Here is a 13,175-nt window from a genome sequence, read left to right on the forward strand (position 1 = left end):
CCAAGTGCTGGGATTATAGGTGTGAGCTACTGCACCAGGCCTAATCTCTCTCTCTCTTTTTTTTTTTTCTTTTCTTTTTTTGAGACAGAGTCTTGCTCTGTGGCCAGGCTGGAGTGCAGTGGCCCAATCTCGGCTCACTGCAACCTCCGCCTCCCAGGTTCAAGCGATTCTCCTGCCTCAGCCTTCTGAGTAGCTGGGACTAGAGGCATGTGCCACCATGCCCAGCTAATTTTTGTATTTTTAGTAGAGATGGGGTTTCACCATGTTGGCCAGGATGGTCTCGAACTCTTGACCTCATGATATGCCCACCTCAGGTTCCCAAAGTGCCGGGATTATAGGCATGAGCCACCACGCCTGGCCCTAATCTCTTTTCAAAGTACTTTTTTCTTTAATGAATGTCATAAATCAAAACCTTTTTTTCTAATGACAAACATTTTTCTTTTTTATTTTATTTAATTTTTTTTAGAGACTTGGTCTTGCTGTGTGCACCCAGCTGGAGTGCAGTGGTATTCACAGGTGTGATCTTAGTGCACTAGAGCTTCATATTCCTGGGCTCAACAATCCTCCTACCTCAGCCTGCCAAGTAGCTATCACTACAGGTGCCAGCTGCTGTGCCTGGCTTCCACTTTTTTTTTTTCCTTTAATCAGCTCCTTTTAAAGACCAAAGAAAACCTGTCCTCTTGTGTGGCCTAAGTTGATCTGTGAACATTATTCGCTATGACCCAGAAAATCCCACAAACTCGTGCATGTTAGAAGGATGAAACCCTCATGTTCACTGTAAGAACTGTGAAGGTGCTCAGGCCATCACAGGTATGCTTATATGAAAAGCCACCAAGTATCTGAAATATTTTCTTTTACAGAAATTATGTGTGCCATTTCAGTCTTAGAAAATGGAGTTGGTAGCTGTACCCAAGACAAACACTGGGGTTGAACTCACCATCAGTTGTCCAAAAAAAGGTACTGAAATTTGCTTACAAGTACAGAGTTATGCCGAACTTAAGGGTATAGATGTAGATTCCCTGGTTGTTGAGCACATCCAGGGAACAAGGCACCCATAATGTACCACCTGACTTAACAGAACTCATGGGCAGATGAACCCATCCACAGATTCCCCTGCCACATCCAGATGATGCTTAGTGAAAAGAAACACACTGTTCCAAAAGCAGAAGAGGAGGCTGCATGGAAGAAAAAGATACCCCAGAAGAAACATAAACTTAAGAGACAAAGAAATTCAGCCAAAAGAAAATGCAAATAAAAGTTCAAAACAAAAAAACCAACTCTAGGCCGGGCGCGGTGGCTCAAGCCTGTAATCCCAGCACTTTGGGAGGCCGAGATGGGCGGATCATGAGGTCAAGAGATCGAGACCATCCTGGCTAACACGGTGAAACCCCGTCTCTACTAAAAAATACAAAAAACGTGGCGGGCGCCTGTAGTCCCAGCTACTCGGGAGGCTGAGGCAGGAGAATGGCGTGAACCCGGGAGGCGGAGCTTGCAGTGAGCTGAGATCCAGCCACTGCACTCCAGCCTGGGCGACAGAGCCAGACTCCGTCTCAAAAAAAAAAAACAAACAAAAAAAACCAACTCTAAAATTCATAAAACACAAAATATCATACTCTCTTAAATATGCCTCTATGATATCTCTCTGATAAAAGTTGGCTGTACTAGAGAAAATGAAAATAAGTGTTGGTGACCGGCAGATTCTGGGTCTATGATGCATCAGAGAAGGATGGTTTTCACTGTTTTACATTTTTTTAATGCCTGATGTTGACTTGGTAGAAAGATGATAATAAAGAGATTCTTCTGTCTATGTGTTTTAGATTACTCATATTGACTGAAGAAAAAAAATTAAATTTGTTAAAGAAAGTGAGTTTGATTTAGGATTGACTGAGGACAATAGCCTGAAAGCAGTTCTGACAGACGGCTGCTATGCAGTATTTTAGTTTACAGTTTATAAGAGACAAGTGGGCCCTGTGCTGTATCTTGTTTTTTCTTCAAAGCATATTTCTGGAGAGTGCAGAGTCCCAGAGTCAGGAATGTTACAAAGTCAGGCTGGAAACCAGAAATAAGTAACATGACTAAACATTTGTATGTTTTTTTGTTTTGTTCTGAGACGGAGTCTCACTCCATTGCCCAGGCTGGAGTGCAGTGGTGCAATCTCGGCTCTACTGGAACCTCAGCCTCTTTGATACAAACGATTCTAATGTATCAGCCTCCCAAGTGGCTGGGATTACAGGTATGCACTACCACACCCGGCTAATTTTTTTATTTTTAGTAGAAATGGGATTTCACCATGTTGGCCACGCTGGTCTCCAACTCCTGATCTCAGGTGATCCACCCACCTCGGCCTCCCAAAGTGCTGGGATTACAGGCTTGAGCCACAGCGCCCGGCCACTACTGCCTCACTGTCATGCAGTTAAATAATCTTAGACGCTTCCTCCTCGACTTTATACATACACACCGGAGGAGGGCTCTGCTCCTGTGTTATTCTCGCAGTGGGGTTGAGGATGTTTGTCTCATGGAAACTGGTGATGTGAGAAGCAGGTGAATAGCCTGCAGGGGGCAGCAGAGACCAACGCCAGGGACTGGACGCTGAGGCCAGTATGGATCCTGCCAAGGAGGGATGTGGAGCTCTCCTGGATGCTTCCTGGGCAGCCGCCCTCCTACAGGTGGCTTGCAGCTGTTCAGAGCAGATCCAGAAAGAGTGTGGGTTCTGACACGCTGCAGCGCCCTGGAAAGCAGGAGACCCACGTGCAGGTGCACTTCAGGGGTTTTGTCTTTCTGCGGCTGTACATCTGGAATCTGGGGCCGTTTTCAGGAGCAGTGCTTTGGGTTTGACATGCAAAGGGTCCCTGGGGTCAGACTAATTTGCATATCTGAAGAAAATCTGTGAAGATCAAGTTCAGGGAAAGAACTGTTTGGGACCTCTCCTGGAGAAGGGGCTTATGAAGTTGACAGTTTATTTAGGTCAGAAGCTTAAAATCACCAAGTGAGAGTTTTCTGCCGATGAAGATGAAGGTCTGGAAGGAGGGAGCGTTTCCACACTGTGAGGTGGGGTGAGATATGTGAAAGCCTTGGCCATGTCTCATGTCTCATCCCTAATTCCGGACCCCTGAAGGACAACTGCCCCTCCTTCCTGGTGCAGTCGTGTCTGGCCTAGTCTGGGCACCCCTTCCTGCTCTGAGGTCAGCAGATCGCTCCGTTGGACACTGAGTCTGGAATTCCCTGCACACACTTAGGACCCTGTGCAGGACGAGGAAGCACGGACAGCCTATTTAATGAGGAAGAAGACAGTGCCCTGTCTAAAAATCAGGAGCAAATTTGGCTGAAAAAATATCCAATGATCAGGGCTCAAGGAGAGAGTTGTCCCTTAGAGAGAAGCTATGGCTAGAACTGATCAGTCGGGCTCCGCAGGGCCCGTTACCCAGGGCTTGTGCCGTCACTCAGTTCTGAGGGGGCGGGGCCTTGCACCTTGCCCAATCAGAAGCGCTGGGGCAGGGCCTGGCCAACTGTCCAGCCGGAAGGAGGAGGCCCATTCCGGCTTCCACTTTTGATGCTGTGCAGATTGTTGTCGGGATACTAGATTTCCTACCTGGAGAGGCCCGGGTCCCTTCGCCACTTCTGTCTCTCTGCCACCTGCACTGTGACCTGCACTATTCACGGGAGCCCTAGAGAGGACCCCAGGACACCCGGAAGCCGGGAAATGGTGAGTGTGTGGGGCCGGAGTCCCCAGACGGGGGAGGGGCTGGGTGAAACCGGCCTGAAGCGGCTGTGGCGGAACCCGGGTCTCCTCATGGCGCCTCCTGCATCTGGGACCCGAATCCCTCTGTCTCAGCCTGTCCCTCCGTCCCCTGGGCCGCAGGGTGTGGCTGGGCCGGCAGCCAGGACCCCGGGCGTCCTGTCCTGTTCGTGCGCGGGCGACTGTGGGTCCTGGCCCCGGAGCCCTCTCTGGGCAGCTCCGCGCCCACAGCCCCCGATTCTGCGGGGACCACGGGAGGGTCATGGGGGAATCCCGCGGGGTTTTTTCTGTTAAAAGTTAAAGAGTTGGCCGGGCGCGGTGGCTCAAGCCTGTAATCCCAGCACTTTGGGAGGCCGAGACGGGCGGATCACGAGGTCAGGAGATCGAGACCATCCTGGCTAACACGGTGAAACCCCGTCTCTACTAAAAATACAAAAAATTAGCCGGGCGTGGTGGCGGCGCCTGTAGTCCCAGCTACTCGGGAGGCTGAGGCAGGAGAATGGCGGGAACCCGGGAGGCCGAGGAGCTTGCAGTGAGCCGAGATCCCGCCCTGCACTCAGCCTGGGCGACAGAGCCCGAGACTCCGCCTCAAAAAAAAAAAAAGGATTAAAGAGTTTGGGCGGTGTGATTGGCCCAGCCTGTAGTCCGGCACTTTGGGAGGCCGAAGGCCGGATCCGCGAGGTCAGGAGATCGAGACCATCCTGGCTAACAGGTGAAACCCCTCTCTACTAAAAATACAAAAATTAGCAGGGTGTGGTGGCGGGGCATGCTGTAGTCCCAGCTACTCGGAGGCTGAAACAAGAGAATCCACAGGAACAGGAGACCAAGGTTGCAGTGAGGCGGTCAGCCACTGCACTCCAACCTGGAGGCGACAGGCGGGGCTCAAGTCTCAAAAAAAGAAAAAAGAAAAAAAAAATTAAAAGAGTTTAGACAATAGCGATTCATGAATAAAGCAATCATGACTTTTGGTTTGTTACCAAAAAACTTTAAGAAAGAATTGCATTTTGTTAGCGGTGTGGAGGGTGTCAGGTTCTTGGCGTCTTAGACAAGGAATTGGACCAGCATAAAACAAGGAAGGAATGAAGGTTGCTCCCACAGTGTCTGTGAGGGCTGAGCACAGGGGCTCAAGAGCCATGCCAAATTTTGGGAGTTTACCCCTGGAGGATTCCATTGGTTACTTAGAATTTATGCCCTATGTCAAAGGAGAAAGTGAAGTAAAGTTATAAAATCATTTACTGGCGAGGTAGCGGCTGGCTCAGCCTGTAATCCCAGCACTTTGGGAGGCGAAGCGGGCAGATCGAGGTCAGGAGATCCATCCATCACCAGCTAACGGTGAAACCCGTCTCTACTAAAAAATACAAAAAACCTAGCGAGGCGAGGTGGCGGAAGCCTGTAGTCCCAGCTGCTCGGAGGCTGAGGCAGGACAATGGTATAAACCGGGGCCCGGAGCTTGCAGTGAGCTGAGATCATGCAGCACTCCCAGCCTGGGCGACAAATGAGACTCCGTCTCAAAAAAAAAAAAAAAATCATTTACTTGGCTTAAGCCCTATGGAGTGGTATTTCCTTTCATAGCTGAAGTGTGAATAGGCCTTATGTTCCCTGCCTGCAGACCCTATTTTCCTGCCTCAACTTGAGTTTGATTTTGGTGTCCTTTTTTTTTTGAGCCAGTCTGCTCTGTCCTGAGCTAAGTGCAGTGGCGGATCTCAGCTCACTACAAGATTCTGCACCTCCTGAGTCCACGCCATTCTCGGCCTCAGCCTCGAGTAGCTGGGACTGGCTCCCTCTGTATTTCTTAGTAGAGGCGGGGTTTCTGATGTGCTTCAAGATGTCCATCTCATCGTCCCTGATCTCGACACCTCTAAAAGTACTGGGACTCAAACGGCTCCCACCAGCCTCATATGTGTCATAGGTAATTGCCTTATGGCACTAAACACACTTCAATCTAATTGCTGCTGCTTTAAATTTGTTCCCACTACCTATAGGGACTGGCTTCCTCCTGCATTTTCCTAATCTATGGGATGCAGGGTCTCAAATCCTTCACCCTGCTACCCCACTTAACTCTTCAGTGGTTTGCAGTAACATCTTAAATGTTCAATTACTTTCCTGCATCTCCAAAAATTAACTCCCCTTCTCCAACTCACAGTATTATCAACTTTCTTTTTTTTTTTTTTTTGAGACAGAGTTTCACTCTTGTTGCCCAGGCTGGAATGCAATGGCACCATCTCTCCTCATTGCAACCTCCGCCTCCTGGGTTCAAGCGAGTCTCCTGCCTCAGCCTCCTGTATCAACTTTCTTTATTGTATAGTATATTTCTTCATCCTTTCTTTCACATAGATGCAGTATTTTAGTGGTTTGTCATCTTTTCACAAGGTCATGGATGACTGTTTTTAAAATATTTGTGTTCTGTTTCTGAACATTTCACGTTAACAGGAAAATAGAGAATAACAACTTGATACTCCAGTGAAAAACCCCTGTTCCTCTCCTCTTATCTTGTAAGGCACAGACACCATCTCAGAATGTCTTTGGGTTGTTTCCTTTTTTGTTTGTTTGTTTTGGTTTTTTTTTTGAGACAGAGTCTCACTCTGTCGCCTAGGCTAGAGTGAAGTGGCGCGGTCTTGGCTCACTGCAACCTCCGCTTCCCAGGTTCAGGTGATTCTCCTGCCCTCAGCCTCCTGAGCAGCTGGGTTTACAGGTATGCGCCACCACAGCCGGCTAATTTTTTTGTATTTTTAGTAGAGATGGGTTTTCACCATGTTGGTCAGGCTGGTCTTGAACTCCTGACCTCAAATGATCTGCTCGACTCAGCCTTCCAAAGTGCTGGGATTACAGGCGTGAGCCACCACGCCTGGCCTGTTTCCTTTTTGAAAACTTTAAAGGGTGATGTGTCTTCAGGAGTCCCAATCTATCTTTTCCTGGTCCTGGGTTTCAGAACCGTCTGGGGCTGAGCCAAAATGCCCACAGCTTCCATCCCTCCTGGCCTATTGAATATCAGCCCCTGGGTCAATCCTCCCAGAGGAGGGTATGGGGCCTCCCAAAGGAGCAGCTGAATTTCCCACATGGGAGGAGACTCCTGGTACACTCTTCATCTAGATAGCCAACCCCTTGGGATGCTCAGTTTTTCTCCCCCAGTCCCAGCTTCCATTACTTGGAGACACATAGCTGGTCAGCCAGTTGGATGTTGCTATTAAGAGAGAGGTGTAGGTTAGGTGAGTCACAGCAGAGTCATCTCAACAAAGCCATGACATAACAGTGCATTCCTCACAATCCCAGAGAGATGAGGGCAGCATGCCTTGCAGGGCAACACAGAGTGAGGGGAACATCCAGGATGCAGATTCAGCCAGCAGGTGGGGAGAAAGACAGACAGGGACCTTTAGGCCAGAGTTTTTCTTGGGGTCCAAGGAGGTTTCTCTCAGGGAGTTGTTTCTGGTAGATTTAGAGCAAGCAGGTGCTAGTTCTGTGAAGTCAGGCTCTGATTAAGAAGTGGTCTATGCCATCCATGTGGTTGTAAGGGTAAGTGGGGCAAGTCAAGTTGATGTATGAAGCTGTTCCACAGTGAGGTGGTCACCAGGAGGCAGCCATGGAAGTCACATATGTGGGTTAAGCACATGCAGGAACTGGGAGGAGGTGGAGAACTGGGAACTGTTGAGGTCGAGTGCAGCTTTCTTTTTCTTCTTCTTCTTCTTTTTTTTTTCTGCGACAGTTTTCCTTTGTCGCCCAGGCTGGAGTGAAGTGGCACTCTCTCAGCTCTCTGCAACCGCCGCTTCCCGGGTTCAAGCAATTCTCCTGCCTCAGCCTCCCGAGTAGCTAGGATTACAGGCACGCACACACCCGGCTAATTTTTGTACTTTTTAGTAGAGAGGGAGTTTCACCATATTCGCCAGACTCTTTACCAGACTCCTCACCTGAAGTGATCGGCCTGCCTTGGCCTCCCAAAGTGCTGGGATTACAGGTGTGAGCCACTACACCCGGCTTGAGTGCAGGTTTCTTCCGTTATAAGAAAGTGAAACCCATAATGAAAATGCATGGTAAGGTGACATAAGAACTCAAGATAACAGGCAACTCTAAAAGTAATTCATGTGGAGATGATGGGCCAAAGATTGTTTGTTCTCCTGTAGATAACCATCTGTCCTTGTCCCTGTTAAGTGAGGACCACTTGCATAATTGGCTGGTGATACCTGCTTTGTCATGGTTTCACTGTTTTCAGAATCTGCTGTTTTCTATTAGTCTATCTTTCTATCTGTTAATACCATTTTCTCTTGATTAGTATAGATTTTATTTATTTTATTTTATTATTTTTTTTTTCAAGACAGAGTTTCGCTCTTGTTGCCCAGGCTGTAGTACAATGACGCAGTCTCAGCCCACTGCAACCTCTACCTCCTGGGTTCAAGCCCTTCTCCTACCTCAGCCTCTCGAGTAGCTGGCGCCCACCACCATGCCTGGCTGATTTTTATATTTTTAGTAGAGACGGGGTTTCTCCATGTTGGCCAGGCTGGTCTCAAACTCCTGACCTCAGGTGATCTGCCTGCCTCAGCCTCCCAGAGTGCTGGGATTACAGGCGTGAGCCACCGCGCCTGGCCGAAGACCCTCTCTCTTAACAAAAAAAGGCTTGGTTTGTGGGAGAACATGAGTATAGACAGAAAGTAAGAGTTGTGATGACCAAGTCATGGGATAAATGTTTGGAGTCCACAGTATCATGGGAACTTCTTAGGAATAAAGAATAAGCCTCCAGGGCTGTTAGTCTTACCTGTCCTCCTTTACATGTGTGAGATGTTTCAGGATTCTGTGGCCTTTGAGGATGTGGCTGTGAGCTTCACCCAGGAAGAGTGGGCTTTGCTGGATCCTTCCCAGAAGAATCTCTACAGGGATGTTATGCAGGAAACCTTCAAGAACCTGACCTCTGTAGGTAAGAATGACAATATTACTTCCCAGTGAATTAGAGAACAAATGTTTCTAGCTCATCAATGCTGTTCATTGATTTGGAACATGGACAGAAAATACTTTGATGAATAAATCAGACATGGCTACCATGTACCATGAATACAGAATCTAATTATTTTAAAATAAATTCATACTAATTCTGGATCTGTGTTTTCTCTGGGTCTGTGTTTTAGGAAAAACATGGAAAATTCAGAACATGGAAGATAAGTACAAAAATCCCAGGAGAAATCTAAGGTAATTTTGTCTCACAAGACAAGACAATGCCTCTAGAAAATCTTAAAATGTGAGAAAATATTAAAAAGAAGCAAAAGAGCCGGGTACAGTGTCTCACACCTGTAATCCCAGCACTTTGGGAGGCCAAGGCAGGTGGATCACGAGGTCAGGAGATCAAGACCATCCTGGCTAACACGGTGAAACCCCGCCTCTACTAAAAATACAAAAATTGCCGGGCGCAGTGGCTCAAGCCTGTAATCCCAGCACTTTGGGAGGCTGAGACGAGCGGATCATGAGGTCACAAGATCAAGACCAACCTGGCTAACACGGTGAAACCCCGTCTCTACTAAAAATACAAAAAACTAGCCGGGCGAGGTGGCGGGCGCCTGTAGTCTCAGCTACTCGGGAGGCTGAGGCAGGAGAATGGCGTGAACCCGGGAGGCGGAGCTTGCAGTGAGCTGAGATCCGGCCACTGCACTCCAGCCTGGGCGACAGAGCGAGACTCAGTCTCAAAAATAAATAAATAAAAACTAAAAATAAAAATAAAAATACAAAAATTACCCAGGCGTGGTGGCAGGCGCCTGTAGTCCCAGCTAGTCGGGAGGCTAGGCAGGAGAATGGCGTGAACCCAGGAGGCAGAGCTTGCAGTGAGCCGAGATCACGCCACTGCACTCAAGCCTGGGCGATAGAGTGAGACTCCATCTCAAAAAAAAAAAAAAAAGCAAAAGAAATAAACCCAGTATCAAATTTATGTATTCATAGAAAGTTTTCCTAAAAACATATGTTTAAATGTAACATAGGCTGGGCTGGGCACTGTTGCTCATAACCAAAATCCCAGTCCTTTGGGGCGTTCAGACCAAAGGATTGCTGGAGGCCAGGAGGTTGAGGCTGCAGTGAGCCATGATGGTATCACTGCACTCCAATTTGGACAACAGGGTGAGTTGTGACCCCAGCTCAAAAAAAAAGATGCACATGTTTAGTATTTGTAAAATAGTTTACTTGAAGATAGGATTATGAAGTCCCATAGAAAAACTAATTTTTAAAAAATATATATACCCAGACCATCTTGCAGAGCATATGGTTCATTAATATTCAAACAATTCAGACAGAGCAGAAAGCTGACACTTTGCCGGGCAGTGTTAAAAATGCAAGTGCAATACTTGTTAATGAATATAAATCATGATTTTTGTCTTCTTTTTTGAGACAAGAGTCTCGCTCTGTCTCCCAGGCTGGAGTGGAGTGGTGTGGTTTCAGCTCACTGCAGCTGCCACTGCTTGGGTTCGAGGTATTCTTGTGCCTTAGCATCCCAAGTAGTTGGGATTACAAGCGCATGCCGTCACACCCAGCCAATTTTTGTATTTTTAGTAGAGACAGGGTTTTGCCATGTTGGCCAGGATGATCTCAAACTCCTGGCCTCAAGCCATCTGCCCGCCTCAGCCTCCCATAGTGCTGAGATTACAGGTGTGACACACTGCACCCAGCCAATATAGATCGTTTTTTTTTTTTTTGAGACAGAGTTTTGCACTTGTCACCCAGGCTGGAGCACAATGGCACTATCTCAGCTCACTGCAACCTCTGTCTCTGGGGTTCAAGCGATTCTCCCACCTCAGCCTCCCGAGTAACTGGGATTACAGGCACCTGCCACCGTGCCCGGCTAATTTTTGCATTTTTAGTAGAGACGGGGTTTCACCATGTTGGCCAGGATGGTCTCGAACTCATGACCTCAGGTGATCCGCCCACCTCAGCCTCTCAAAGGCGTGAGCCACTGTGCCCGGCCCTATACGTCACTTTTAATCAAACCGTTAATAATATGCTTCTCATTTTTCACTGAAGTCTTATGAGAGAGAAACTCTTTGAAAGCAAAGAAAGTCATCACTGTGGAGAAAGCTTCAACCAGATTGCAGATGACATGCTGAACAAGAAAACTCTTCCTGAAGTAATACCGTGTGAAAGCAGTGTGTGTGGAGAAGTTGGCGTGGGTCACTCATCTCTTAATAGGCACATCAGAGCTGACACTGGACACAAGTCTTCTGAGTATCAGGAATATGGAGAGAATCCATATAGAAATAAGGAATGTAAGAAAGCCTTCAGTTATCTTGACTCCTTTCAATCACATGATGAAGCTTGCACTAAAGAGAAACCCTATGATGGTAAAGAATGTGCGGAAACCTTCATTTCCCATTCATGCATTCAAAGACACAAGGTGATGCGCCGTGAAGATGGACCTTATAAATGTAAGTTTTGTGGGAACGCTTTCTTTTTTCTCAGTTTATGTCTTATCCATGAACGAATTCACACTGCTGTGAAACCATATGAGTGTAAACAGTGTGGTAAGGCCTTTACTCGTTCCACTACCCTTCCAATACATGAAAGAACTCACACAGGAGTGAAGGCTGATGCATGTAAGGAATGTGGGAATGCATTCAGTTTTCCTAGTGAAATTCGTAGACATAAAAGGTCTCACGCTGGAGAAAAACCCTATGAGTGTAAGCAATGTGGGAAAGTCTTCATTTCTTTGAGTTCCATTCAGTATCATAAGATGACTCACACTGGAGAGAAACCCTATGAATGTAAGCAATGTGGGAAAGCCTTTAGATGTGGCTCACACCTTCAAAAGCATGGAAGGACTCACACTGGAGAGAAACCCTATGAATGTAGGCAATGTGGTAAAGCCTTCAGATGTACCTCGGACCTTCAAAGGCATGAAAAGACACACACTGGTGATAAACCCTATGGATGTAAGCAGTGCGGTAGAGGCTTTAGATGTGCTTCACAACTTCAAATTCATGAAAGGATGCACAGTGGAGAGAAGCCCCATGAATGTAAGGAATGTGGAAAAGTATTCAAGTATTTTTCTTCCTTGCATATACATGAAAGGACGCACACTGGAGAGAAGCCCCATGAATGTAAGCAATGCGGAAAAGCATTCAGGTATTTCTCTTCCTTGCATATACATGAAAGGACACACACTGGAGATAAGCCATATGTGTGTAAGGTCTGTGGCAAAGCCTTCACTTGTTCCAGTTCCATTCGATATCATGAAAGGACTCACACTGGAGAGAAACCCTATCAATGTAAGCACTGCGGTAAGGCCTTTATTTCCAATTACATTCGATATCATGAAAGGACTCACACTGGAGAGAAACCCTATCAATGCAAGCACTGTGGCAAAGCCTTTATTCGTGCCAGTTCATGTCGAGAACATGAAAGAACTCATACCATTAATATATGAGAAATCCTGTTAGTGGAAGAAATAGGAGAAGCTTTCTGTTGTCCCACTTCCTTTGAAACACGAGAAAAGAGAGTGGTGAAAGGACCTCTGGATAACTGCCTTTTGAATTGAGAAGAGAGACCTGCAAAAGGACAATAACATCTAGAAGGACTTGGATGGTTCTGTAATACAATTCACCTATAGCCAATCTTGCATGAGATTTCAAAGGCACAGAAAAGGAAGGCATCAGTCACACATTAGAGGCACCACACAGGGAGAGAGGTGTGTGGCTACCTGCTTCCAGCCCATTTTCCTGATTCTTTCACTTGTTAATCGAGAGTATCCCCCAAATCACTTGTCTCTGTTCCTCAGAGCTATAGGTCTCCAGAGATGTCCCCAGGTGCTCCACATTAAAGATACATGCCCACTTTGCTATTTCTTCAGAAATGTTAAAGTGTTTACCAGAGAACTAATAAATGTTGTTATGGCTGGAAATACTCCCTGATGCCCAACTCCTCTATAGATTGAGTTGGTTTAAGAGGTCTACTTTGTGTTGCAAGCATTGTTATTTCTACGGATAGTGACCTTGTTCTTGATTAAACCAACTAGATGGGAGCTTGTTCCTCTGCTGCATTGTGCAGTGATTGGTCTCACCAAGGGCTTTTATGTGAGAAGAGCCACCTTGCTCTTATCAGGAAACGTATCACAACTGAATGTAATGTCTCACTTCATTTTTAACTTTGTATGAGTATACCTGACTAAAAACACTAATGTGGTTTCTTGGCAACAAAGACTTTTGTTCATGTATTTTAGAAATAAGCTTATTAACTGTTTATAACAACTGCATACTAACAATTATTATTTTTTAATTAAGAAGCTATATTATAACATCCCATTAGCATCATGTATTAGATCAAGTTGATAGTGTTACCATGTTATCCCATGGACACTGTGAGTCAGTGTTGCCATGTGGATGTCAGGCATATTTTTCTTCATGTAGATTTTACTTTTCATGCTTATATTCTTAGTTTTTATCTGGATCATGACTTTTCATTTATTCTAAACACCAAAGGTCAT

At 46.5% G+C, this 13,175-nt stretch overlaps 1 protein-coding gene across 5 annotated transcripts; it reads left to right on the forward strand.

Annotated features, from left to right (window-relative positions):
• Positions 1–2,323: 2,323 nt before the first annotated feature.
• ZNF20 (zinc finger protein 20) lies at positions 2,324–12,642 on the forward strand. 5 transcript variants are annotated; one of them, XM_009193567.4, is made up of 4 exons: positions 2,324–3,703; positions 8,504–8,639; positions 8,848–8,908; positions 10,721–12,642. In XM_009193567.4, the coding sequence occupies exons 1-4, from the start codon at positions 3,701–3,703 to the stop codon at positions 12,117–12,119; spliced, it is 1,599 nt and encodes a 532-aa protein (XP_009191831.1). In that variant the 5' UTR covers positions 2,324–3,700; the 3' UTR covers positions 12,120–12,642. The 5 variants fall into 5 exon arrangements, with proteins under 5 accessions (XP_009191831.1, XP_003915014.1, XP_031515725.1 ...); XM_003914965.5 differs by having other exon boundaries at positions 2,325–3,703; positions 8,513–8,639; XM_031659865.1 differs by lacking the exon at positions 2,324–3,703 and adding an exon at positions 6,533–7,080.
• The last annotated feature ends 533 nt before the right edge of the window (positions 12,643–13,175 follow it).

The sequence above is a fragment of the Papio anubis genome, chromosome 20 (assembly GCF_008728515.1).
Source record: "Papio anubis isolate 15944 chromosome 20, Panubis1.0, whole genome shotgun sequence".
Lineage (NCBI taxonomy): Eukaryota > Metazoa > Chordata > Mammalia > Primates > Cercopithecidae > Papio > Papio anubis.

Excerpts from the sequence above, each read along its gene's own strand:
- ZNF20 (XM_017952229.2), top strand. The coding sequence starts at position 8,495 with ATGTGTGAGATGTTTCAGGATTCTGTGGCCTTTGAGGATGTGGCTGTG. Across the intron at positions 8,640-8,847 it reads CAAGAACCTGACCTCTGTAG|GAAAAACATGGAAAATTCAG; the intron begins GTAAGAATGACA and ends TCTGTGTTTTAG. Across the intron at positions 8,909-10,720 it reads AATCCCAGGAGAAATCTAAG|TCTTATGAGAGAGAAACTCT; the intron begins GTAATTTTGTCT and ends TTTTCACTGAAG.